General features: G+C 49.7%; 1 protein-coding gene across 1 annotated transcript in view; it reads left to right on the forward strand.

Moving 5' to 3' along the window:
* LOC113952237 (sodium- and chloride-dependent GABA transporter 2-like) overlaps window positions 1-27684 on the forward strand; it is a 31481-nt gene continuing 3797 nt past the window's right edge. Inside the window, 13 exon segments of the mRNA XM_027654080.1 lie at window positions 1-39; window positions 41-137; window positions 241-306; window positions 1827-2051; window positions 6286-6420; window positions 7114-7254; window positions 7802-7886; window positions 10195-10327; window positions 14263-14397; window positions 23307-23410; window positions 26251-26375; window positions 26936-27048; window positions 27195-27332. Of these exon segments, the coding sequence (XP_027509881.1) occupies window positions 16-39; window positions 41-137; window positions 241-306; window positions 1827-2051; window positions 6286-6420; window positions 7114-7254; window positions 7802-7886; window positions 10195-10327; window positions 14263-14397; window positions 23307-23410; window positions 26251-26375; window positions 26936-27048; window positions 27195-27332 (1521 nt within the window). The 5' untranslated portion in view covers window positions 1-15.

Below are 27684 nucleotides of genomic sequence, written 5' to 3' on the forward strand. Positions count from 1 at the left end.
AGTACTGGAGAGGCGATGGAGAGCGGGAGCCCAGCGGTCCCGGCCCGGGAAGGGAGCGCTCCGACGGAGGCGGCGTGAGCCCTTCTCACAGGCGGGGGGAACGAGCCCCTTTGCACTGGCCATGAAATCAGTCATGTGTAGGTTTTTGTCCAGCCCTGGGGGGTGGGGGAAGGAATGTGGGTTGGGCGAAGTCTAGGATTACACCACCGCTGAATTTTTTCTTTCCAACACTTTAAATAGCCAGCACCTTTCGGTCCTGCCCTCGCCTCTCCCGTCGGCTCTCGCCCCGACAGCGCCGTCCGCAAGGTAACACCACTGCCCCCGCTTCCTTCTGCCCTGCTCCCCCTGCGCCCCGCACCCTCCCAGGGCTGCCGTGGAGGAGAGGTCACGGAGCATTTTCTGCCTGTTTAATAATTTTCTAGCGTGGAGGGGTCCTCCCAGCCCTTCCTTTCGGCCGCTGTCAAACGCTTGCCAGTGTTTCTTGCTCTTCTTCATGTCCCCAGGTGTTTTATAGGGGATTATGCAGACGGAGGGGAGAGGCTGTAAGTGCTGCTTTGCCCTTTTTTAATTCTCCCCGGATGGGGGAGAGTGTCATTTGCTGCCAGTGCCTTTTCCTGCTCTCCCGGCGAGGGAGTTGCGGGCGGGGATGAATGGCAGCGTAAGGCTGGGGCTGGGGGAGCTGCCTCTGCAGGGCAGCAGCAGGCTCGAGGGCTGGCACTGTGTGGAGGAAGGTGCCCTCCTTGGCACAAGGTCCTCAGCAATCCCAGCTTTGACAACTGGGCATGGGTAAGGAACCACAACCCTCACCCTTTGTCCCGTGGGACTCAGCGGCCAGCGGGGCATCCTGCCCGGGAGGAACAGGCTCAAACACCTCCTGATCTACTAAATGGCTGCAGCAGAGCTGGTGCCACCTGTGCTGCCCATACCTGTGACCTGAGGCACCAGCTGTGCATCAACAGTCACATAGGCTGTGCCCTGGCTTTCTTGGGAGGACAGGTGTCCTCTTGGAGGTTTTTGGGGAAAGGTGGGACAGTGAGAGTGGTGCCCACCTACTCTCTCTGATCTTCTCTCAGCACAGATCTATTTAGAGATGGTGCCAAAGCTTCCTGAGAGCAGTACCATGGGGAGCCTTGGCAGGCAAAGGGCAGATGTTTGGAGGAGCAGATCCTGGGAAAGGTGAGATCCCAGGTGGTCATGACTTCTGCACCGTTTCTTTTCCTGCTATTGGAAGGATAGCACCATTCTGAAAATCGCCTTTTCACTCAGCCTTGTGGATTGTCAGCAACAGTTGCTACCACTGAAAAGAGAAACTTGTTTCTCTTATTTCAGTTCATCCTCTTCCTTTGTCTGAGACTTCTGGTGTTTTGTGGCTTTCATTGCATGGTCTGTCAAACTAGGCCTTGGTAAGCAGCAACAGGAGAGAAGATAAACCCTTATAAAATACCTTGTCAAGTATTTTATCCAGCCCTAAGTCTGTTCCCTTTTCTTGCTATAGCGGAAGCTTCACCCTGACTGAGCTGCTGGGTCCTTTGTGTGATACTGTGCTTAGAGGATGGGGTTCCAGAAGCAGTAGTGTTTTGAGATGAGTCAATTTAAAATAAGAAAACTAATAGTGGCTTTTAAGAACTGGTTTTGGACTCGGTAGTGAAAGTGTACACATCCCCTTAGTGTCTTGTGCCAGCAGGAATCATTATGAGAAGCAAGAAAAGAACACTTTGACGTGTGTTTGTGCACATGTCCTTGCCCATCTCTTGCCTCCCATAGCCCAAATTTCTGCCTTATTATGTGGCTTGTGCTGAATGTAACAAAGGAAACTCCTTCTGTAGGTGGGATGGATTACACAGTCCCCGGCGCTGTCAGCAATGGTGAAATGGTGCCCGCACACCCTGGCATGGAAACGGAGAAGGAGGAAGAGGAGGAGGAGGAGGACCAGACCTTGGAGCGTGGTCAATGGAACAACAAGCTGGAGTATGTCCTGTCTGTGGCTGGGGAGATTATTGGCTTGGGAAATGTCTGGCGCTTCCCCTACCTCTGCTACAAGAACGGTGGAGGTAAGTGCAGCCCTGGCTGTGACCACCCCAAGGGCCACCTGGTCACCAGCATCTCTCCACAATCCCTCCTGCCTCTGTGACATCTGTGTCTGGCCCTGCCCAGTGCTGGCAGCAGCTTCTCACCAATGCCCAAGTCACGAGTCTGAAGAGAGGGTGCCAACCTGTCAGCATGGTGCCACCATCCAGGCCCCCAGCGGGGGCTGTTTTGACCCAGTGAGACATGGATAACTGGGCAGCAATGTTCCAGGGTCTCTGATGGCTGTAGCTGTGTTTTTCTGGGGTGTGTGGAACTCTGGTCCTGCTGGTGAGGTGGGTGGCTATCTGCAGAGGGAGGCAGGAAGAGCAGGGAAGCAGCTTGGCTCTCTGAATCAGTGTGTCTCATCCCAGGCACCGCTTTCTTGAGGAGCACCAGACATCCTATGCAAATCAGATGGTGGGTCCTGGTAGCAGACCAGGGAGGGGTGTGGGAGGCCACGGGGCACTGATGTCTTTGCTGGTTCTGTGAGGAGCTGCAGCATTTCCAGGAGGCTCTGGGGATTCCAAGGAGCTCTTGGCCACAGGTCCTAGTTGTGTCTGTGGAGGGGTGTCCCTGGGGTGCTGGAGCCAGGTGTCAAGGACAGGGGAGAGTGAAGGGGTTTTCCCCATCTCGGTTGAGAAATATTACATCCCTCCTGCATCCCAAGGTACCCTATTGGCATCTGCCAGAGGTGCAAGCATGTGGGAGAGGGGACCTCTGCCTCTGATCCCCATGGCAGGGCTGTGAGGTGTGTGGATGGACATGCCTAATGCACAGACATGGAGCAGGGTATTGCTGTTGGCACCAACGTGCCAGCACACCAGTGCTGCTCAGGCTGTGCTTGGCAGTGACCAGTGGCTGATCCCCCACGATGCTGGGCTGTAGTGCAGCTTGGCAGTGGAGCTGGGATCACTTTGCAGGTGATCTGTGGGCTTTGGCAGGTCTTTGTGCCTGCTTTTAGCTTGTGGTTGACTTTAGGGGAGAAAATTGTTTAAAAAACCAAAAACACTCTTTCTCAAATTTGGCTTGGTGAAATGCAGAGAGAGGGAGCTGCTCTCCCTGTCTGGTGATTAATTGCTAATTGGGCCCTCCGGAAGGGCAAGGGAGAGGGGAAATGGCACTTGGCTGGGAACTGGCGGGGAGTGAGTGCTGGGGACTTGGGGCTGAAATCCCCTGGCTTGAACTTGGGGTAGTCTCATGGGCCTCACTAAACTGCTTTCATCCCAGTGGTATAAAAGAGGATTAAACGCTGTTCAGCTACTTTCATGCCGTGCTTTGCTCAGTTCTTGTTTCTTTTCGCCAGGGGGTCAGGCAGTTTCTTTCCCTGTTGTAAAAAAGATAGTTTTCCGCATTTCCTTTTTCTAGGGGAAATGTTTCTTGGCTGCTTGCTGAGTTATGTCTTTTCTCACTGCTGCATCCCTCTTGGATACTATTCCATCAATGGGAGTGGGACCTGGAATCCTGTCCTGGCACCTATTGCCCAGGGTGCCAGGGGGGAGCTCAGGGAGAGCTCTGCAGAAAGGGGAGTTGCTGTGTGTGGTTGGACAGCAGAGGCAAGACACAAAGGGATTTTTCAGACTTTTTCCTTGGAGAAATGGGCCTGAAGCAAAGCCCTGTAAAGCAGCAGAGGCCATGGGGAGTTGGAAGTCCCAGGCAGATTTTTCATCTCCAGTCCCCTTTCCATGAGATTAGAGCAAGGATGGGGCATGTGACTCTTGTGCAGAGGAAAGCGTTTCCTAAAAGTCTTCTCTGGGGGCAGAGCAGGATCTCTCCTGCCTCACAGAACCCAGTCTATCTCAGACACTGGTGTGTCAAATCCCTTGTAATGCCTCAAGTTTAATTTTAAAAGCTGCCAGAGGTTTAGTCCTTTACTCCTTCAAGAAGGCTGGTCCAGGCATTTGCTTCTGTCATTCTTTGATAAAAGTACAGGGCCTTTATTTAATTTCCAGCCCCAAGTCAATCATGGCCAGCCTACACCTCTTGTACCAGCACTGCCCTTCGTCTGCCCTGCTGGGTGACTCTTTCTCTCCACGCTGAACTGTGTGTAGACAGCGGGGATAACTGCTCTCAGCTCTTGCTTTGCTTGCCTAAATATGAGCCTCTTCACTAAAAAGGTATCTGCAAAATCTGAATTATGCGAAGAGCCAGTCACTTTTCCTCTCTTTAGGGATATTTTCACATAACAAAGAAAGAGGAGTCCCTTACATATTTAGGGCTCAGCACCTGACACCAAGGCTCTCCATAGTGGGGGAAAGACAAAGAAGAGCAAAAAAATTGTTCTTTTTGCTCTTGTTTGCTCTTGCTTTCACCTCCTGTGGCGGGGTCAGGCCCTCCCTGGGCAGGCTGATTGGGAAATACCAGGGAAGCCTGTCTGGTGGTGTGGCTGCCGGCACCACATCCCCCACCAGCGCTTCCCAAACCCGCCATTCCCAAGGCCCACCACTGCTGCCATCCCTGCACGTGGGGAGTGGGACGTGGAGGATGGACACGTGTGCCAGTGTTTCCCCTTTTGCTCTCAATGGGGTTCAGCTGCAGGGAGGATGGACAAGGCTGGACTGGAGAGATGTCAGCCCAGCGCTTGGGGGGCTGCTTGGGCATGCTGATGGCCCCCTGTCTGCAGACAGCCCCCACTGTGTGCTGCCCTCCCTGTCACCCCCTCCTCAGAGTCACTGTGCAGAGTGGATCTGCTGGGCTCCTCTCCTCGATTTTTTTCTCCTCTGCCAGCTGAAATGACACGGGGAGGATGCTGGTGCTGGGGCCATCCCACCCTGGTGTCCCCCCACCTGCAATGTGAGGGGAGTGGGGCAGATCACAGACTTTAGTCCAAACCTGTCTCTGCAATTCCTTCCTTCTCTCCACCATAATTCTGCATTATTTCACAGCCCACACATCAGGACCCTCCAGCTAGACTTCTGAAGCTTGAAACCTGAGATAACCAGAGGTGCTGAGGAAGGTAACAGGCCAGATTGCAGGCTCCAAATAAGGGAAATCTGGGCTGGAAAGCTCTACCTTCTACCTCAGAGACATCTACCGGGGTACCCTGGGTGCAGTTTAGTTAAATACAAACTTTTTTATGACAACAATCTCTCTTGGAAATAAGCTTGACTTTCATGATGATATGATTTCATGCAAGTTGGGAGTTGAGGGGATGGTGTCGAAACAACCATTTCCCCTTCCATTTGCCCTCATCAATTATTGGTACAGGGATAGCATGTGGACAGATGCTACCTGGGGCTAGCAGGTGTCATAGAACCATTAAGACTGGAAAAGACCTGTAAGATCATGGAGTCCCAGCACCCCTTCAACTTCAACAGGGAGCTGCCAAGATGCCTTCCCTATTTATTTTGCTCATGTATTCTTTTTGCAAGAACAGGAGGGCTGTGGGTCTGAACCCAGCTGGGACGAGCGGCAGGGTGGGAATCCTGGCCAGTTCCTAAAGCCCCCCTTCCCTCTTCCCACCCCTGCATGCTAGCTAAGCTTCTTAGGGAAATCTCTTGGGTTTTGAGTCTACTTGTGCACCAGGGTTGTTATGGACCATCTTGCAGGCCTGTCTCCTGTGCTCTGTGGGGTAAAGGCCATTGCTGCATTTAACATGAGCCTGGGGAAATCAAAAGCCTAATGCATTTTATCTCTCCCTGCCCATTTTGTGACAGGGCTTGAACAGGAAGGCAGCCCTGGCTGCTTGCATGGGGTACATACTTTCCTGCACTACTTGCTTTTTGTCTGCATGCCTGCTGCTTTTCTGTGAGCAAAGACTGAGCAAACCCACAGACTGGGTGAAGATGTCAGTCTCTCTGTGCTCCTCAGTGCCTTGGTGCTGTCATCCATGGGTTTGTCAGCTTATTCAGAATAATCAGTGTGAAAGGAGTCACCAACTTGATTAAAAGTCTCAATGGCTTTACAACAGGGTGTTCTTCTGTATTTCCATGCAGCTATAGATAACTTACTTTTTACACAAAAATCAGGCCTAGAAGCTTTTCTTCCCTCTGGATCTTTTGTAAACATTGAACTTCTCATGTAATTGCATCATTCCAAGAGATGAAATGTGAGGAAAATCCCTTTTTCCTGACATCCCTTCCGTAATCTTCCTGCACCCACAGCCCCCATCCCTCCCAGTCTGTCCCACCCAGGAGGAACCTGCCTGGTGACAGGTTGGAGACAGCCTGCCCCAGTTACCCCATGGGACTTATTTTTCTATCTGCCACTTGAATCTGCCAGGTGCCTTCTTCATCCCCTACCTCATCTTCCTCTTCACCTGTGGGATCCCTGTCTTCTTCCTGGAGACAGCGCTGGGACAGTACACCAGTCAGGGAGGGGTGACGGCCTGGCGCAGGATCTGCCCCCTCTTCGAAGGTGAGTGGGGTGAGCCTGGGAGGGCATGGAGAGGTGGGGAGACTCTTGGACCCTGGGAAGATGAGTGGTGATGTCTCTCCCCACAGCCTGGAGCATTACTCACCTCCACACATACGCTGCCCACCCCTGCCTCCTGTCCTGGGAGGGCCACTGGTTGTCCCCTTTCCAAAATCACCCTGGAAAAATTGTTCACCTTTTCCAGCAAACAGTTCCCATTGTTATGTTGCATCCCAGGTTCCTTCTTCATGGCCACAGCTCTGGCTAGGAGCTTTGTGCCCAATCAGGATTGTCCTCCAAGAGCTAAATGGGGAAAATGCTTCTGGTAGTTATGAGGAACCTAAAACATTCTGCTGTTTTTTTCTAAGTCAATGCTATGTCATTTTCCTGAGTTTGCAGGTGGCTTAAAATCTTAGTGGTGAAAGGTGTCAGCTCTCTTAATAAATGGCTAGCAGTCAGATCCTCCATTTCTAGCACTATTTCAACACAGTCATCCAGCACTGAGCCACTTTCCATGATTTCTCTGAAAGTCTCAGTTGCTGATGGCTCTGGTGGCCGCCCCGTTGGCACTCATCCAGCAGTGTCCTCAAAATGCAGAGCAGCAGATGCAAACATTGGGTGAGCACCTCCTAAAGGGAATCCTGTTCCTGTCCTCTGGCATGTGAGTCACCTGCCTTTGGGACTCGCTTTCTGCAGGAATTGGCTACGCCTCACAGGTCATCGTCATACTGCTGAACTTCTACTACATCATTGTCCTGGCCTGGGCCTTGTTTTATCTCTTCAGTTCGTTCACCATCGACCTCCCCTGGGGAAGCTGTGACCATGAGTGGAACACAGGTGGGTGTGGAGCCTGGAACCCCCTCCCAGTCCTCCACCACATCCTGGCTGAGGGAAACCTGCTGCTGCCCATGGCCAAACCTCAGGAGAGTGTCTTGCCCCTGTGTAGGTGGGACATAGGGGTGGAGGGTACTGGGTCACTGCAGTGCTGCTGGCACTTTTGGGGAAGAGGCTCAGTTGTTCTGGGTCTTTGGTAGAGAGCATCACTGCCCAGCCATTTGCAGTGCAGTGCAGTGGTGACCTCCCTGGGCTCCACCCACCAGGAGCACCTTCCTTCTTGGATGTTCCAGTCAACCTGTTCTGTGTGTTAGCCACAGACCCCGTGCTGATTGGGACTGTACCCGCTGGAAGAAAAATTAAATGCAATCATCTTAAGTGTCCCTGGTGTGGACTTGTTTTGTGCATCTTTGGGACTACACAAAATTTGTCCCAGAGTCAATGTCAATCAGCGTCAGCACTGTGGATGAAAAGGGAGGGATTTTTCAGATCCTCTGGTACTCCAGGCACTGCTGCTTACACTCTCTGTCTCCCTGGGCCTTCCCCTCAGGGAACTGCATGGAGCTCCAGAAGGCGAACTCAACATTCAGCGTGACCAGCGAAAACGCCACCTCCCCTGTCATCGAGTTCTGGGAGTAAGTAAAGGACAGCCCTGTAGACCCCTTTCCTCTCAGACAGATTTTCCCTGGGCAAGGGACAAACCCTGCAGCGGCACATCCTATTTAGCCCAACCTTGCCAGAAGAGGACACAAGAGGGGAAGCTGGGCAGGTCAGAGTGAAGGCTCTCAGGGGCAGCGCTGTCAGTCAAGGGTAACCTTGCTGGGCTCGTGGTGTTTATCTGGGGCTGTGCTAGCAGGCCTCAGAGCCATCTGACTTTGTCTTTCTCTGATGCTGTATTCCTGTCCCTCTGGACCTTTTGGCCTTCTTGGTCTCACTGACCTCTTTCTTTTGAATCCATGCTGCTATGTGATACCAGCATGTTCCCAGGAGGCTCTGGCATGGTGGGTGGTGACTTTTGTATGTGAGCTAGTCTTATTTTAAAAGTAGAAAAAGAAGTGATGTTTTCACTATAGAGTGACTAATATGCAAGCTATCCCGAGGAAAGAAACTCACCAAAACTGAAGTTGTAGGATCAACTTACTTCACACTGAAATTTGGTCCCTCATTTTCATTGTTTTCTCCCTTTGTGTTAGTTACCCTGAGGTACGGAGTAATTTTATTTCTGGCACGAAGGCATAGGCCAGCTGACTTGGAATCTCTGATGGTCCTCAGCATCCCCTGGGAGAGCAGGCCCAGTTAAGCACTGAGCCCTGGCTACTGGACTGTGCTAGTAACCCCTCTGCTGCCTCTGTGCATTTCCCTTGTGTGTTTAGCTGGATGGAGAGCTCTGCCCTCGCTGCCCTCAGCAGCACTGCTGGCTGCTGTTGGTGCACGGAGCACACACACAGTACCTCCAGGGCATCTCCAGCTTAGCCACAGGCATGCTGCTCTTAAAGTTTTTGAATTTTCTTTGTCTCCTGCAAAAGAGCCTGTGCTCTCCCTCTGCCTGCTGCACACACATGGCCTTCCTTAGATTACTTTTCTGGAGGCTGGATGCCAGAAAAGTTGATGTTTCCATCACTGCTGTGACCGTCCCTGTTTTACTGGGGAATAAGCACACGGGATTGGAAATTTCCACTGTCCATTGCTTCCGATGCAGCATCTGTTCCTGCCGTCCCTTGGCAGGGTGGTAGGAGGCTTCTTCAAGAAGCTCTGACCTGTCCAGTGGGCTGACAGGCTCCAGAGGCCCCTTTTGGCTGCAGTACAGTTCCCAGTTAGTTATGGTCCACCGGCATCCTTTGCCCACTGGTTACATAGTCCATGTCCTTAGAAGCAGACAAAGAGCAACATGACGAAATGCATCTTGGAGAGCAGTGTGATTTTTCCAACCCCTCTCTCATCCTTTCAATCCACCAAAAGGCTGTGGGGCAGGAAGAGCAACAGTGTGTATTAGACTGTGGTTCTCCTGCAGCACGACCTTCATTTTGGGATAATCACTGTCCTTTGCAGCAGGGTGGGAATTGATGCTGGGTTCCAAGGTAGTGCGTGTCCCTCTCTGGCTGTCTCAAGCTTGGGGTTTTAGGATTACACTGTGGTGTTTCCCACTCAGATCCATCTGTGTGGTGTAGGAGACGGAGGAGGGCGAGTCCTTAGTTTTGTAAGCAATAAGGAACATTTGACATACACATGACATGGAAAGCTGCTGTTGTCTGACCTCGTCTGAACCAGGATCTGTCTAGCTCAGGATCTTATCTCCACACTGGTTGAAAGAAGATGCCCAAGGTGGCCTCTTCTGACTGTGCAGTGGGGATTATGGCAGTCTTGGTTGGGTCTTAGTCACAGAATGGGATGCTGTGCTGCTCTGTGTCCTGAGATAGCTGCTTCTAAAGACAGAAGAAGTGTACTGTGGAGAAGTGGTTGGACAGCACTGCTTCTTTGGTGGTCCTGATGGATTCTGCACGGTAAGTGTGGTGTATCCTTCACTTTGAGGTCTGAAGCATGTCAGAAGTGTAGATGAACTTTGTAATGTGCATGAAAAAGGCCTGGGCAGAGCTTGTGTGTTCAAAATGCTGCATGATCTTGCAGAGAAACAGCTCTTACGATGGAGGACAATACAAATGAAGGGTGGGAGAGGGCAGGAGAAGAAATATCTTGGCCTAACAGGTCAGCCCTAGAGTGAATGTAGAAGCAAGTGTCTGTGCATCATCTTCCAGGCTGACTGTTTCTCAGGGGAGAGCACTGCTTGATTCCTTGGAGGCTTGCAGCTCAGACCTGAACCTTGTTAGTAAGACAAGGTTCTTGTCTCCCCAGAGCCATCAGGCACTGAGAAACAGGGGGGTGTTGGGAACATTAGTGGCCAACATCAGTGACACTTGCATGTTCCTTTGCTTCCTCCCAATGCAGGAGGCGAGTGCTTAAGATCTCCGATGGCATCCAGCACCTGGGTGGTCTCCGCTGGGAGCTGGCTCTGTGTCTCTTGCTGGCATGGATCATCTGTTACTTCTGCATTTGGAAAGGAGTCAAGTCCACAGGCAAGGTGAGTCCTTGGTTCAAGTCAAGCCTCTTCCCTTGATCACAGCTGGAGTGCTTGTTCTAATCACCTTTTATAGGTTCAGAGAGGTCCTAGAGATTCTCTGGGAACCACTCCTGTCTGCATAAGCTGCCAGGAGTCTGTAGGGCTCAACTTGCAGCAGGAGTGTGAGCCAGGCCCTGTGTTTTGGGTAGGAAAGGATGGGAGCACTGAGGCATCTCAGGGCATTAACTTCCAAGATGTATACACCCATCAGGTCCCTCTCCATCCACAGGCCCAGGAGACTCTGCAGTCTTCCTATGTGTGGGGTGGTTGCATGTTCACTTCCCTCCCACCACACTGTGAGCACGCAGCGTGTTTTTGCCTCTGATGGCAAGTGCAGCTGGAAAATCTTCAAATTCATTAGATATAAACAAAGGTAACTCTGGTGGCCTCAAAGCCCTCTCTGCCTTGTCACCGTGGGGGTTGTCTTTTATCCTTTTTGTTTGTCCCAACTCTTCATTACAATTGCTCGTATTCTCCAGCAATAAAGGTTTCCTTTTTTATTCCCCACACTAGTCACCAAAGAGTTATATATTTAAATGCTTTCAGGAAGGATTGGTGTGACTGCCCAGCTCCATTCCATGCTCCCTCTGTCACAAAGTGTGCCACTCTCATTTGCACTGACCCCATTACTTAGTTTCTGCTACCGCCTCCTGACTCCATTCCCAGCCAGCTTTGTCTGGGGCCAGCAAGAACAGATGAAAATGAAAAGGTTTAGTGTGTTTCCTAAATGGTGTCTTCTCTGCAAGTCTTGAACAAGACATCATGTGTGAAGGGGTGTAAATTTTAGCTGCACCCATTTCCATCAAGTTGATGGCATGGATGTTAGCAGTTCCTCCTGCTTCCAGAATAGTCTGGGTTATGAAACATGACAGGGAAAGCAAGCATCTTGCAGAGATGATATTTTCTGGTTTCCATGGAGTAAAATTAGAAGAAAAGAGCAACCACTTGCTGTGGTGACCTGTTAAAAGAAAGCAGAGGCAGTCTAATAACAGCAAATATGATACTAAGATACAGCAAACACAGTGTGGGAAGTGCTGAGAACAAATTTGATCTATTTCAGACAGAAGTACTAGTGATGGTGAGATCTTCTTGAAAACAGAAACCTTCTTTCAGTGAAGCAACAGTGTCCATAGGCTTTATCAACCCTCCACATATTTAATAACCTGACTAAAATGATGACTGTGGGAATACAACCCCACTGGGGAAGAGATACACCTTCCTTGTGTGGATTTGCCTGTGGAGGGTCAAACAACACGAGCTGAAATCACCCTACTCAGAACACCAGCAGCAGTTTCCATCCTCCAACGCAGGACCTGCCTGACCCCAAGGAGCGCTCGCAGATGCAGGAGGTTGTCACAGATGGAACCACTTTGCTGAGGCGTGTGGATCAGATTCAAATAAAACCCTGGATGTTGTTGACCAGCATGTGACAGAACAATCACACTGATCCCTGCAAGGTTCCTAGTGATGTCGTTAGTGCTAGCAATGCCCAAGAAATAAAAAGACTGGGTCTGATCCAAGCACTGACTAATATCTCATTGGATCCAGATGTTCCTGTTGTTAGATAGGAGTTTGGCACTCTTAATACAGCAAAACATTCTCCAAATTCAGGTCTCTGGTCTCAGTGGAGATACGTGAGTGACTGTTGAGTGAAAAGCTTAACACACTAATTTGCACAAGCTGTAAAGCACATAGGATGCTACCAAAATGTGAAATCCAAATCATATGTCAGTTTGTACTCTGAGCTCCTAAAACTGATGTTATTTAGAGATCCAGGCGAGAATGTGCAACCTGGAAGAATGGGCACTAGGGTTCAAAGGCAATGAGTTGGTTTTATGATTTTTGATTTTAATCTAGCTTTCACAGACTGAGAAAAATTAAACTTGCATCCTGTTATTTCCTGAAGGAAGCCTTTGGTTGTGTGGTAAATACAGTGATGATGGTTAAACTCACAGGACCTGCAGATTTGATAAACTGTCACAGAAGAGTTCTAAATCAGAGGCTCTTTGTAAATTTGAGAATGAAATGAATGATGGTGTTTGCCTGTGTTGAAGGATTCTGTCCTTGGTTTTCTTCAGTGTTTAAGGTGCAGATGGGGATGGATCTGCTCCCACAGACATCTCAGGCAATCCTGAGCTGCAGCAAGGAAGTGTTTTTCACTGACCACTGTGGTATTACCCAAGACTTCTGTGATATATAGAGAAGGGCACATTAAATGCCCAGAAAACACAGAGCTGCAGGCAGAGATGATAATTTAGTATTGTGGTTTTTCAAGGACAAGCTATCTCTCAAATCCTTCCATCCTACAATACAAAACTGAATCACTGGAGAGTGTGTATCCTGACTGAAAAGAGGACTCACATTGCAGCGAGGAGCTTTGGACCTTGCTTTATTCACATGGAGTGTATCAGACTGGATCCAGAAAAAAAATCTCTATTTGAATCACCACTCAGATCATAAGAATTAGCCAGGGGTAGAGTGAAAGTGGTCGTACTGTCCTGGGAAATCATTCGCTTGTTCTTAGTAGGACCTCCTCTAATGCAGAAACTGCCACAGCTGCGGCACAGCATGTAACTCCTGCTAAGGGATGGTGGCCTCTAGGTGGATTTCGAAACAGCTTATTCTGGATGGATGGGCAGGTGTGATGAATGGATCATTTCACATCATTACGTTTTGCACTTCCTCCAGAGATGAGCCTTAGCTCTCCAGTGCACCACTGCCGAGGCTGAGGAAAGAGCTGTGGGGTAGCGTCCAGGTGAAGCATGCTGGTGCAAGTCCTCACTCAGCACGTCCACACAGGAAAAACCTGAAAGAGCAACATTTCTTTTTTGGCCTAGCATGATACGATGGGCTGAACAACCTCTTTTCAGGGTGGCCAATAACTCTTGAAGGTGCGGAAGCAATGCGAAGGGATTAATGACATTACTTGAATTTCTGAGGAGGCTGTGAGCCCTTGATATCAGTTTGTTTGTATAGGAAACGTAGACTACAGCGTTGTGTTGTGGTGGCATACTACAGAAAGTAGTCTGAACAGTTCTGAAAGTACCCTGGTAATCCCCAGATTGAGTGTTACATTTAGCAGAGGTGAAGTCCCTGAAAGGATCAGTGGATACTGGCCTCCAGCTTTCCCCTGAGGGATGTGGCTCCTTTGCTAGAGGAAGGAATTTCAACCCTACCTGAGTACATCTACATTGCTCATGGGGCTGGTGGCATAAAAAGCAGGAGGACAGAGGTTAGAGGTTCTGTTTGGGTCTGCATCTGTGATGGCAGTTCTGAGATGTGCTGCCCTGCTCTGCCTGAAATACCCATGTTGGGTAATTGTAGAGGAGTCAGTCAGAGGCAGCCTCTGTGAGTCCCTGCAGTGGGCAGAGGTGGGTGCCAGCCCTGAGCTGGGCACCCCCCACTGTCCCTGGTGGTCCTTTGGTGGCAGTCATATTTCAGAATGTGTCTCTTACCTGCACATCCCTTTACCCTTGCTACTAAATCCTGTGGAGAAGAGACTGTCTGTGTTTGATTCAGACTATTTGGAGTAGGGATGTGCAGATAGATACTGGGGGCAGCTCCTTCTCTGATGCATCAGAGCCAGCATCTGATGCTGGCTTCAGTAGAGCTACTCTGCCTCTAGCCTGGTGACAGCCTGGCTCATGGTCTGGATTGCTCTTGGGACTAGAAAGGTTTTCTCTGGCTCCAGACATGTAATGGCATGTCACAATTTTTCTGGGTGAATTTTAAAATGCATTTCTTTCTACTGCAGGAGACAGGAAGGTGCTGGGTGAAGCAGCCTGATGTGTCCCCCGGCCATCTCTCCCAGCCCGGGGGGTCAGTGCAGTGCTGCCAGCACTGGGTGCTCTGGCCCATGCTGCTCTCTCACACTTGTCCCTTCATCCCCCTCCCAGGTGGTGTATTTCACAGCCACGTTCCCATACATCATGCTGATTGTTCTGCTGATCAGGGGAGTCTCCCTGCCCGGGGCATCCCAGGGAATCCTCTTTTACCTTTATCCAGACATCAGTCGCCTTGGGGACCCCCAGGTAAGGTGGAGTGGGGACTGAATGGATGAGCTGTGCTTGTATGGATTCCTGTGGCTACCCTCACTCTCTCCTTTTTGTTTTCCCACTTTCTTTCTTCCATTTCTTCCTTCTAACTCCTCTTTTCCCCCTCTGTGGCCATAAGGTAGGGCTGTGATATTGGTGCATACTCTGACAGTCCCTGCTTTCTTGCCCACCAGTGCTGTTACCATATTTTCCTGAGTTGAGCCTGACTTGCTCAGGGGCATGGGCCCTGGGATTTAACCCTTCATCACGAGTGGTGCCAGCTTTCCCCTCCCTTTCCTGGGGAGGCTCCTCTGCTGTGAAGGCAGATGGTGCACGGGGCATTACTTTGCACTGTGCTGGCAGCTTATGGGGTTGAGCCCCGCTCCTGACATGCTTGCTTCAGCTTCCTGGGGAAGCCTACCGGATGCATGGATGGTGGGAGCCGTGGCATGCTGCAGCAGCAGACCCCAGGATCTGGCTGCCCTCCTTGCCTTCCCATCCCCGGTGAGAAATTCCTGCCTGTTTGACAGGAGGGTCAGGGCCCGACTGCTGCTTTTAATCTCTTTGGGACAAGTTCTTCCAAGTTAAATCCTTAACAGTGGCTCCAGCTGAGCTACTGTACCAGCCTTTGTGTGAAGGTGTTTCCAAAGGAGATTAAAGGGTGCCTGCTTGGAAAATAGGCCAGCAAAACCCTTGGTAACCTCATTAACTCTTTCTGGTCTAGCACCAGTGTTGCCTTGGTTATTAATTTTGTGAATGGGAACATAAGTGCTGGGGGAGGTACAGCTCCAGCTGATCCTGCCCTCCCTGATGGAGGAGAGAGGATGCCTCTTCCCTGGGGGCGGGAGGGTAAAGCAGTGTGTCAGAGGCTTCGGGTCATCCCCGGGCTCTGCCTGTGCCCAGGGTGCATCGTGGCTCCGTGCAAGTCAATTTGACTTACAGCTTCTGATCCGGGGAGGTAAACACAAGTGTCCGGTTTCCAGCTTCAGGCAGTCTGGTTTTTATCATGGGAAGGACTCAGAGTTCCTACTCGGCTTTCTGGAAGTCACTCTCTGGTCAGGGCTGTGCCTGAGCATGGGGTGAGAAGCCTGTTTTACAGTGCCAGCTCCTCTCTTTCTCTATTTTGTCTGTGGACTGGAGGTGGGTAGGACAACTGTTCCCTCGGCATGAAGGTGCAGCAAGGCTTGGAAGGGGGTTAGGCACAGGTCTGTGTTTGCAGTGTTTGTGTCTCCATTCATACTGATGAGGTGCAAGAGGCTTCTGAAATGAAATAATATTTTCAAATGGTGCTCCTTCCCTTATGAAAAGTCCTGTTGTTACTGTGGCTGTGTTGCCCAGGGGACTGAATTAAACCACCTCAGGCGTGGCATGGTTGGTACTAGTTGTGTCCTCATTAGGTCCGTCCTGGCAAACTTTTTCAATTACAGCCTGAGCTTTAGAAACACAGTTTCCTTCCAGCCTGGAAAATGCTAATGTGCCGGTGGAAAAGCAGAGTAACCCTTCAGAGCAAGAGGAAAACTCTGATGAACCAGGGAAGGAAAATTTGCTCCTCCCTCCCTCTGCAACTTCATCATTCCCCAGTGAATGCTTCACTTCTGTGGGAAAAGCAGGAGTCGGCAGCAGTGGTTGCCTTACTCCAGTGAGCTTTAACCACCCTACTGAACAGAGTAGCAAGGCTTGAGGCTTCTCTTTCATTTTCCCATCAGAGAGGGAAGGTTTAGTGCCCCAAGCCCCACCCACGTGTGTGTGTCTGTGCCCCCCTGTGTCTGTGCAGGGACAGTGTGAGTCCTACCAGCCCCTTGGGACCAAGTCGATTATAATTGATTTGTGCTCATAGGACAGTGAGCTGTAATTGTTTACCCACAGTCCTGCACTGCCTGGCAAAATGGAGGATTCTTTAGTGCCTGGGAAGGGATTCTGGAAGTTAAAAAAAAAAAATTAAGAACACCCTCTGCAATCTGAACCTTATGATAAAGGCTTCTCAAGGGGAGATTTAAACAAAGGGCAAACAATACACAAGGGGACAAAATCAAAACCCCTCTAAGTTGTATGAAAAACTAGGTGAAAAGAGGGGATGAATTATTTATCAGATTCTATCAAGGGAGCAGCAGCAGATGTGATTAAGTGTCAGAATATCAGGCTGTTGTGTGGAAATCATTGCTTTTCACCTGCCAAATGACCTTGGACAGAACCAGGAAATCCTGCCTATGAGAGTCAGGCAAGCTGATTGATGGTAGTCTCTTCTGGCCATGAAGTCTACAGTGCTCTAAATCTTCCTGCACCTTCATTTTCTAAATCTATGAAATGCTTATAATTAAAATGGTAAATGAATTGCATTTGACAGGTAGATCAGACTATACAGAGAAACTGCCAAATAAAAGTTTTGAATGATGAAGTCTAGTTCCACTCAAATACAAGCAGATAACAGCACAACCACCAAAGAGATCATCCATTTTGAACTGTGTGCCTCCAAGCGGAAAAAAAACGGAAAAACAACCCCGCAGTTAGTTGTTTATATGTATAATAGTTAATATTATGATATTAGCATGTCAGCCGTAACTAAGTCCAAAGTTTTTTCCCTCACTTTGATTGCATTTTTTGTGCTCCAGAAAGTTCCTTCTTATTTCATAGAACAGGTTGTGTTTTAACCAAAAGGGACTCATGGGGTCATCTACCATTTCTACTTTTGTTCACTCTACCCTTTGCAATTATCAGTTTTATCAATTATCTATTTCAGCAGAAAATGCTGGAAATTTATGAATATGATTAAGGAGAATAATGCACAGTGCAATCCACTAGTGATAAGCTGAAATGAAAGGAATTCAGAGAGGAATAAGGCTTAAGTGTGTGAAAATTGTCATTTAAAGAACTTTTCTCAGATGCTGGCAGGTTCTCTGTTGCTTGATGCTTTCATACCACTGCCACGCACTGCTTAAATAGACAGATTTAAAGTGAGGACTGATGGGCTTGATGCAGAAAGTGCCAGCTGGGTGTTTGGGTTTGCTTTAAAGAGAAGAAATGTAATAGTCTCCTTTCACTCATATCAAATCTCAAGTGATTTTAGCTAAATTTCATTAAATTTAATGAGTGAGAATGGAGAAGGAGGTAAACTCAGCAGCCTCTGAGCATATCTGTCTCTGGAAAAGAAGCGAATGTTTCACAAAACCTCCCACTCTTATTTTCCTCTTGAAATTTCCAGAAAACCCTCCACCTTGCTGTATGTGCTTGTACTTTATCCAGTCTTTACATAAAGGAAGAACTTTCTGTGACAAGCTGTTTTCCAGCCACCCCAGATGTACTGAAGGCCCTTGAATTTGGGGGCTGTATCCCAGTCCTGGGGGCATGAAAGTGCCAGAGGTGCCAAGGGCCAGCAGAAGCGTGCATCACTTTTCAAATATCCTTCCCTACATTCCTCTCATTTCCTTTCACCCGTTTCCCTGATGGTTGCTTTTTGGAGCAGCGTTTGCCCCTGCAGTTTTCCCCTGGGGGTTTTGCTTCCCAACAGGTATGACAGGAAGGGGAGGCAAGAGAATAAGATGCCCCCAGTTTTTGGGGAGTCTGTCCACTCTGCCTGTGGCTGGAGAGAGAGAATGCTGATGGCTGGCTCATGGTTTGGACTGGAGCAGCTCTTACTGCCGAGGCTGTGCTGAGGATAAGCCTCTTAGGCCACCACAGGGAGGACTAGAGGTGTGTGCATCGTGCAGGGCTGTGACCAAGGGCCCCTGTAGCCAGGCTGGGGAAGGGGTCAGAGCCCCAAATCCTCTCCAAATTCAGGCCCTTCCTGACGCTGCTCCATGACCAGCAAGAGCTGCTGCTTCCCAGCAAGAGGGGAGGGTGACCATGGGCCTGCTAAATATTATTTGTTCCCCTTATTTATTGTTTTCCCAGCAGGCCTTTGACTTGGCCCCGTGTGCTGGGTTTGTGCTGTTGCCGGCCCCCCGCCTCCCCTTCCTGGCAGCCGGAGTGTTTGTTTTTGTGCCGGAGGACGAACCGCTGTTCCTGTGTGTGGACACGTGCACCAGCTGGGCTGCCCTGGCACGCTGTTCTTGCTCCTACCATGTGCCCTCATGCCCTGGCAAAGGGTCTGCAAGGCCAGGCACTGCTCACACTCTTCCTGGGGGACAGAGGGCAGGTACTGGGCAGCGGAGAGGAAGAGCCTGTAGCCTGCACAGCAATGCCAAAGGGGCTCAGGGCTGGAATCATCTCTGCCTTGTTGGAGCAATGCATCCACGTGGGGTGAGCCACAGCTGTATTTACCTTGCAGGGCTTCCTCCTTCTCCTCCCACGCCTCTTCCCAGCCCTGCCAGCATGGGACTCGGGTGGCTGTCTGGCCACAACCGTGCAGCCCTGCTGAGTCTGATCTCAGAGCTGACATAGCAGGAAGGAATAAAGCTGTCTGTCTGTCTGCCCACAAGCAGCAGGGCACGAAGGACCATAAAGCCCAGCTTCCCAGGCAGCAAGGAGCATCCCTTGGAGCACTCCTTGCCCCTTCACACCTCCCTGGGGCAGGCAGCTGCGTTTTTGGGGATGAACCAGAAACCTATTTATTTTCTTGTGGTGTTTAAAGAAACCCCACTGGTGGAAGAGCCCTGCTGGTTGTAAAGTGTCCTTATGGGTCTGCAGTTCCCTGAGGTGTGGAAGTGACATGAGGTCAGTGGTCTCCGATGGGGATTATGAGGGCCTTCAGTACTGACACAGGGAGATCAAGTGGGAAAGAAAGCCCCTGTCCCCCATTCCCAAGGAGCCTAAGGATGTATTTTCTAAGCAGAGCTGGGGCTTGGGACTAGGAACATGATGCTTGGCTGGGTGTTGGCTGGACAGAAGGACCAGGAACATTTTACAGAAATGACAGTGACTTGTTCCTTGCCTCCTCTCTCCTGGGATAAATGGGAATGAGGGAAAGCCTGGCCTGTGCAGCAGGGCCCCAGGGCTGCACAGCTCTGTGCTGCTGCAGTGCTGTGAGGTGTGGGCTGTGTCTTGGGGTTGGGGCCTGTAGGTTAGTCCTGAGTGAAGGGGGAAAGGCAGTCATCTGGAAATGGTGCTCTAGGAGTCTTGCAGCAAAACCTTAGGAATCACAATCTCCGCTTTTAAGGTTTGAGTGATGAGTTTGTGTGGGGTAGTGGGTGGCTGGTGGGTAGTGCCAGCACCACAGGTTGACTTGTGAGCCATGATGTTGTGAGCAAAAGAAATGCTGGTTGAACTGTAGCTCAAGACCTGGGTGGTTTTTGCTCTCTGCTCTGCATTACACCGAGTGTGACTCTCCACACAGCATGTACCCACCCTCTGCTGTATCATCTCTGCCTGCTGATGGGGATGCTCTCAGCATGGCACCTGTATTTGATACATGGTATACACTGGGGTTCAGTAACATTTGCTCAAAAATGGTCTTTACTGTTGTAAGTGCTTTGAGATCTTCCTAAGGAAGGATCTGTTTCAGTACAGGGCGCTATTAAATTTCAGTACAAGTAATAAAGCAAATATTGCCGAGAAAATTAAGGGACGAAGGAATGGCTATAACCATCTTGGATAACTGCAGCTCAGGTGTAAGGGTTTTGGCTAAAAACTGAGAGCAGGAGGTTATTACAAACTCAACAACATGTTCAAAGAAATTGAATTATGAATTAAATAAACTGGATGGCTTAGAAAACTGCAGACAAGAATAAAATCAAAATACCCATGCTGCCAATATGCCAGTGAAATCTGAACAGGATAAACTTTACCAGTCTCTTTGGGAGCAGCAGCCAGAGAACAGCAGGATGTTTTTATCTGCAGTGGAAAGAGAGCCCTGTCTGACCCCAGCGAACCCCTTTAGTCAGAGAGGTCTGGGAACAGTTGAAAGAAACATTTTTCTGAGTCACTGCAGGGAGAGAAATGAGCAGAGGCAGCAGGTTGGGGAGGAAAGATTTTTTCAGCTGTTTGCTGAAGTGAGTGGTCTGTGTAGCCCCTGTGAGCCCATGGGGCTGGATGGGCAGAACTGCCTTTGGTGAGAGGCTGGAGGAGGCTGGACCCTCTTCCAACCCCACTGCTCCTACAGTCCTAGGAATTGCTGCTGCTGCTAAACTCCATCACTAGTGGGTCAGGAGCACCCATGGCATGTCTTGTTGCATCCCACTGACCCCCATTGAATTTGGGAACTGCAAGGAGGCTGGGAAGGTCATAAATGTGTCTTGGTTTCTGGCCCAAGAGCTGTAACCTTTTAAAACATGAAATAATGTGCGCACAGCCTGAGCTGGTGCTCACAGACATGCTGACTAAGTAGGATCATAAGCTCTGCAAGTCGAGCTTAGCTTTATTTACAGTTTCAGCTACAGGCTGCCTTGCTTCAAATGGGAGCATATGCTAAGGCAGGTCCTGTATTCCCCAAAGATATCCCTTTGGGGCTGGACTCCCACACAGCCCGGTGTGCATCCCACGGGTGTGGTGTTGGGCAGAGCATGCAGCAAAGTGGGGAGCCCATAGACCCCGTGCTGGTCTCTGCTACACAGCCGAGGATTTTGGAAATGAGCCACTTCATAAGCCACGGAGCTAATGAAGCTTGGTGTCTTGATATTTGGCTTCTACCATGGATGGTAAAGCAGCAGTTCTTTTCCTGCCCCAGGGATATTTCTCATGTCTCTCGTTTGTGTGATTTATCTGATATTTAACACTGGTTGACTCTTCCTCCCTGTAGCTTTCTGCTCAGTGGGGACCCTGAGTTCCTGTCTTTTTCCTGTTCCCTAACTGTTGTGAAATTCATAGGTAGTTGATATTCTTGAGGTTTCTAACAACTGTTAAATCTGGTTGAAACTTGTCAACTGGGTCTAATGTTACGACAACTGTGGGGTAGGCAGTTTAATGACAAAAGTCTTATCTTGACAAATTAAACTACAAGAGCTACAAACCCCATGAGAGGGTGTGTTTTGAGCTGGAATTTGATGAAAAACAAGAGCTCTAGCAATAAGGAGCAAAATAAAAAGCAAACCTAACAAAACATTTCACCCCAATCTGTGCAAAGATGTTTAAATTATTGATGCAAAGGTGTCAGCTGGTCCAGCTCACCTCAGTGCCTTGCTGTGCCTAAAAGGTAGCTGCAGAGTGAAAGCTGTGCCCTTACTGCCCACAAGCACAGTGATGCTTTAGGAATCAATTTTTTAAAGGGCTTTGATCTTTTTCTAGTGTTTTTGAAATGAAAAGAATAACTAATACTCTGCTCTCTAAACACATCTTCCCATTCATCTCCTCCCAAAAGAGTAAAATACACTGAGGTCAATCACTTTTCCGACTTCCCAGTGCCTTGAACTAGCTGTTCCAGTCCCACCTCATCACCTGCCCCTTCCCATTCTACAAATGAGAGATTTGATCTCACTCCCTGTTTGATCTGAAACCCAAAGTCCAGGGTTTCCATGGACCAAAGTGGAGGATGTGAGGTCAAACATTAGGTTGCTTGCAGGAAAGTCAGGGAGAGAAGTTTCACCAAATCCAGCCCTAGCAATGCTTCTCTTTCTCTCCCTATGGACAGACCTGCTGGGGTTTGCATCAGTGGGCAGAGAGAGGATTCATTCTGTGTGTCTGTGCCTTGAGTTAAACCTGGAATTTCCTCCAGAAAAATGACAGCTAATGGTACCCTAGCATGCCTTCATGAGGCCTATCAGCCCAGGAAGGGGAAGAGGTAAATATGAAACAAAACCTCTTGCCACACGATCGCACTTATGGATCACCAGTATGGAAGAGGAAGGTCAGAACGGTGCTTTGGTAAGGGTGGCCTGAGCAGCAGGGATGGCTGGGCAGGTGCTGTCAAGCTGATCATTGCCTCAGGACATGAGGCCTTGGCTGATAGGTACAAGTGTGATTTGAAGTCATCAAAACCAATGTGGTGCTTTCCATTAAGACCTGTTCTTCTCAGAGGGGTCCTGGGGTAAGGCTTGCATTTGTCTGAGGGTGGCACTGCTGGGAGAGGACAGTATAGCCAAATGGAGACTTTTCTCATAAAGTTGTCCCAGTAATACTTTTCTTCTGTTTTTCTTTCCTGACTAGCTTATCTTTTGTCTAAAGAATGTGGCTACCCTTCAGCAGTGGTTGGATTATTGTCTCATCTCTGTTTTATAAACCCCTTGGGAAAAAAGACCTTAGAAAACAGAGGTTTATTAAATAATGTTTGTCATTGCTTCGTTCCTCACTATTGGTTCCTGCTTTTGCTGTTCTCTGCAGAAGGCAGTGACAGTGGTTGCATTGGTGACTGCACACAGCTAGGCTTTCAGATCAAATTTGGCATTGACAAATGTCAGCCTTGGAGCACTGGGATGTGTTATTGACAGCGAGAGCAAAGCGCCTCATGGGAGTAACAGTGGTTTTGCATGTTCTTTTAGGAGCTGTCTTTTGCAAACAACTCTGTTTATTTCTAGTACTCTTCTCCTCCCCAGTTAATTTTCTTTTAAGTATTGGAGCCTTTCCATTAGGTCTTGGAGAAAAGGGCCACCACCAGAAGCTGTATCCATGCTACTCAGTGGAAGACCAGGCTTACTCAAATCAAGTTCCCCTTCTCTGGTAGCAGAGGGTTCCCTCAGCTCTCATGGAAAGTGTTTATCCAGTCTCTCCCTGCTGGAAGGCTCACCACAGTTGCAGGGTTCTGCAGATTTGTCAGAGAAAGAAAGAGGTGGTGAAGAGCCACACGGGATGTGGGTTGACAAGGCTCCTGATGCATTCCTTCCCTTTGGCACTCTTAGGCCCCCTGGGTGCCTCACTGAGCACTGTAATTCCTGGCACACAACCTGCCTCTAGAGAAGGCTTGTCTACGTGCTGGGTACTGCTGACCTCCCAGTCCCTGGCCTTTCTGCTGCTTACAGCAGCCTCCAGGCTCTGCCTCTTCGCATCTGTGCAGTGTCTGCGCTGGCCTTGTCTTCTCACCTCTGTTTACATCTCCCTTGCAGGTCTGGATGGATGCAGGCACTCAAATCTTCTTTTCGTATGCAATTTGTCTGGGATGCCTGACGGCTCTGGGCAGCTATAACAAATACCATAACAACTGCTACAGGTAACTGGAGCACGGCTCTGCTGCCTAGAGCCTTCCCCTCCTTGAACGTCAGCGTGCAGAGGCTGGTGAACTGCTGGAGGCTACTGGCCTTCTGAAGTGTCATGATTTCTGTTCCTACTCAAGGCGTAGGAAGGCTCTTTCCAGGTGTTTTTGCCCCAAATCCAGCTCTCTGTGCTTTCTACCCAAGGGACTTTTCTGTCTGTGCCATGTTTGTCAAATCCCATCTTCCACACCCAACAAAGTCAGATCCTCTTCGCCAGCTTTGTGACCCCAGCCCAAATGACAACCTCCCCTATTACATGGATGCACAAGTAGCAGTAGGGGAGGTAGAGCTGTGAGATCTTAAATGGCTGTAGACTGGAGCCCTTTCACCTTGTGATTTATCCCTCCGTGGTTCACTTGGACCCAGTGACTTGCACAGTTGTCAGTGCTCTGGGTTCCTATGTGCTACCTGTGGTCTACATATAAACCTGCAGAGGTGACTTCTGTTTCTTGCATGCTGGGCTGCATGAACAGAAATGGGCAGGTTGCCAAATAGAATCAGGCTGCCAGGTTGAAGTGGTCAGGTGAAAATACCCCCATCTTCCAGTAGGTGTATTCAGCACCTGGAGCTGCATCCCCAGGGGTAAAAGGGTAGTGTGAGAGGAAAGAGGACACCTCTAGGTAGACCTGCCCACCACTCCTCCCACCGTTTCTCTGCTGATTCTGTTGCTCCCAGTACTGGGTTCTCCCCTCATCTTTTAAACTCAAAATTGTGGTTGTTGCCATGGAAGGTCCTGGCAGACCACTGCTACATGATCCTTGCTTGGCATCTTTCTCTCTCTTCACCCTAGGAGAAGTTGATTCCAGCTGCAGGGGTGCCTCTCCAAAAGCAGGTGGGCTGGGACTACTCTTTCTTTCCATGTCCCATCTTCAAGATTCAGTTTTGAGAGAAAAAGCTGTAGGAAAAGAAGAGATAATGGATCTGTCTCTGGCCTGCTACATGTCCTTACACATTAGCCCTTTGCAACTCCAGTCTAATGTGTAGCATGGGGATGATGACAGGGGCTGCTCAGCAGCGAGGTTGTAAAGGGCTTCAGTAACTGCAGCTGGGAAATGCTGTGGTAAGGGGAAGGATGTCTGTTTGCACAGAGACCCTTTTTGCTATTTGGCTTTTCTAGAAAAATTCTTCTTAGTTTTAGAACGTGCCTATTCCCAGGCATGGACCCAGTTTCAATGAGTCAGTCCTGTGGTCTCCAGCCTTGATTTGGATAGGCAGACAGACAGAACCAGGCGATAAAAGGGCAGAGGGACAGCAGCATAGTGCCCCACTCTGTTATGCCAGGCCCAGGGTAACCTTCAGTGACCTGGAACAGGAAAGGATGTGGGCAGGAGGAACCATTGTTCAAATGGTAGTGGTCCAAGAAAGTACCAAACAGCATAAATCACTTCTTGTTTTCTGGGACAGTCAGGAAATTCTTCAGTGTTCCCTGGCTCTTCACTTTTTCAAGTGCAAATCTGCAGAGAACTCTTTTCTCTAGCCATTTCCTGCATGTTTCTCTCTATCTTGACACCTCTTCCCACCTGCTGGATGGCTGGAAAACACCTTCCAGTCCATGCCTTTCCAAGGAGCATTTGACCTGTCATGCACACATCCAGGGAAAAGAGAAAGAAACACCAGGAAGGGACAGGAACTACTTGAAACAAGTGAGAATTTGTAAAAAATGACTCAGAATATAACTTCAGTGGAGACCAGGCAGTATATAGAACTGCAGAAATGAGGTTCTGGCATGGCTTCCCATTGGGTTAGCTGGGCTTGGTGGAGTGTGACCCTTCTTTCCAGCTGGAGATTCATCGGCCTCTTTCAGTCTCTCCTGCCTTAAAAATCAAATGCCAAGGCAGAGCAATGGTGCCAGGTGCTGTGCAGTCCTTGAGAATGCAAAGAGCTGCACCTTGGAAGGAATAATCTGAATTCGTATGATATAGAAGCTCTGGATGAATTGTACTTTCTCTCTAGAAAAGGTTGTGGACCAAGAATAGATCTAGTCAACACTCAAGGAGGGGCAGGGAACCCCAAAAATGCTAGATACCTAAAGACTGATGCAGAAAATCACACTAGGTTTGCAGAGCAGCATTTAATAAAGTCAGAGCAGGCCATGAGATGCCAGAAGGAGCACGTTCAGTTTGGTTCAGAAAATCTCAGAATGATGCTGCAAATGTTATTGTTGTCCCCAGGGTTGCAGTCACGAGGGGACTGAGGAGACTGGAGCATGAAAAGGAATTGGATAGATAAGAGCTGTTTAGTTTAAAGAGTAGATGGATGAGAATGAGATGAAACAAAGACAAAAGGGAATAGATCAGAGAAAATAAATTGGATGGCTCTGTTTATCTTTTTCTCATAATGCAAAGACCAGGAGATACCTAGTAGTGCTGAGAAACAAGAAGATTGTAACTGGTCTGAGAAAGCTGTTAAGGAAAAAAAGCATGCCCCCTTTTCAGTCAAAAATAAACTCTGGTACACTCTGCTACAGGAAGCACCAGGGGAGAAAGAGGGAAAAAAAAAAAGAAAAAAACCCTGGCATTCAGATTCAGACAATCTCATGAGCGAGGACCTTAGGTGGGGAATGCCTTTGCTATCCTTGGATGAGACTTTCCCCTGGGGAAATCCTGGTGTGTTGTCCACACTGGGGCAGCTTCCTGCAGCTCCTGGTGCTGAGCTGAGCTGTGAGTGTGCTGGGAGAGATGCCCTACTGTGGGCACAGTGGCTGGGGCAGAGGAGCGGGTGCTGCCCTGGGGGCTTCCATGGGGTGTGGGCCATACCTAGACCCCCACCTGGCTGATGCTCTGCCCCCTTCTTCCAGGGATTGCGTGGCTCTCTGCTTCCTCAACAGTGGCACCAGCTTCGTGGCTGGCTTCGCCATCTTCTCCATCCTGGGCTTCATGGCAGAGGAGCAGGGTGTGCCCATTGCCGAGGTGGCAGAGTCAGGTGAGTGGGGACTGTGGTGGGATGGGGCTGTGGGGGTGCTGTCCCTTGAGCCCCCAGTGACAGGAACATGCCTGGAGGGCATCCTTCTTGCTACAGCTGCAGGTTCCCATCCTGGTGGGCAGCTTTACTCTCTGCCTTCAAAAACCAAGAAGAAACAAAAGCACACTCATGAAATAGTGAGATACAACAGCTGTGGTTTGAGGTTAATCTAAGCTGCCTCTAAAGGCAAGTGATTAGGCAACTGCTGCCCCTTGTAGGGAGGGTGGTGAGGTGACTGCATGGCATATGCCCAGGCTTGTGCTGTGCTTCCTGGGCTCAGTTACTTCCCCTGGCTCCCAGACCTTGCAATGGTGATGCAGCCAGTCCCCTTCCTTCCCTTCCTGCTCTTCCTCCACCCCTCCAGGAGTCTGAGTTCCATGCACAGTGCAGGTGTAACTGGAGTGAGAGGGTGCATGGCCACAAGCTGTACCTTGGCTGGGTGGCTGCTCAGGCAGGTCTGCCCCAGCTGTGTCGTGCTGCTGCCCTGGCACTGCCCGCTCTGAAAGCCCTTCTCCCTGCAGGGCCTGGCCTGGCATTCATCGCCTACCCTCGGGCTGTGGTCATGCTGCCCTTCTCCCCGCTCTGGGCGTGCTTCTTCTTCCTGATGGTTGTTTTGCTGGGACTGGACAGCCAGGTAAAGGTGCAGGTGTAGAGTGATTCCCTGCCAGAAAAAAGCTGCCGTCTTTCCAGGACAGGCTTTAACACAGCTGAGGGGGATCCACTGGGACTGGGAGGCTGGTAAGGACGGGATGACAGAGATGGGATCTCTGCTTTTTGCAGTTTGTCTGTGTGGAGAGCCTGGTCACAGCTCTTGTGGACATGTACCCCACCATCTTCCGCAAGAAGAACCGCCGGGAGACCCTCATCCTGCTAGTCTCCATCATCTCCTATCTGGTTGGATTGTTGATGCTCACAGAGGTATTTTGGGCTCAGACCACCTGCATGGTACTTGATGGGGCAGAGGGGGTCCTGGTGGGTGGTGAGGTCCATGCCGGGGCTGAGAGCTTGCTGGTGAGTCCCACCCTGCTGCACAGCCTGAAGAGGCTGCCCTGCCCTGCCCATGCCATTCGCATTTTCCCTTCCAGCCCTCACCCCTTGTGCCAGTTACAGTCCTGACACTTCTCCTGCCAAGGCTGATAGCTGGAGCTCTGGACTGCCCATATTTTGGCTATAGACTTATCTTTACACAAGCCAAACCTTTTACAGCTCTAGCCTGTTGCATGGTAAGGGGAGTGTCCTTGTTCTGAGTGGAACTACATGAACATTTGAT

The sequence above is a fragment of the Corapipo altera genome, unplaced genomic scaffold (assembly GCF_003945725.1).
Source record: "Corapipo altera isolate COAL_440 unplaced genomic scaffold, ASM394572v1 1, whole genome shotgun sequence".
Classification (NCBI taxonomy): domain Eukaryota; kingdom Metazoa; phylum Chordata; class Aves; order Passeriformes; family Pipridae; genus Corapipo; species Corapipo altera.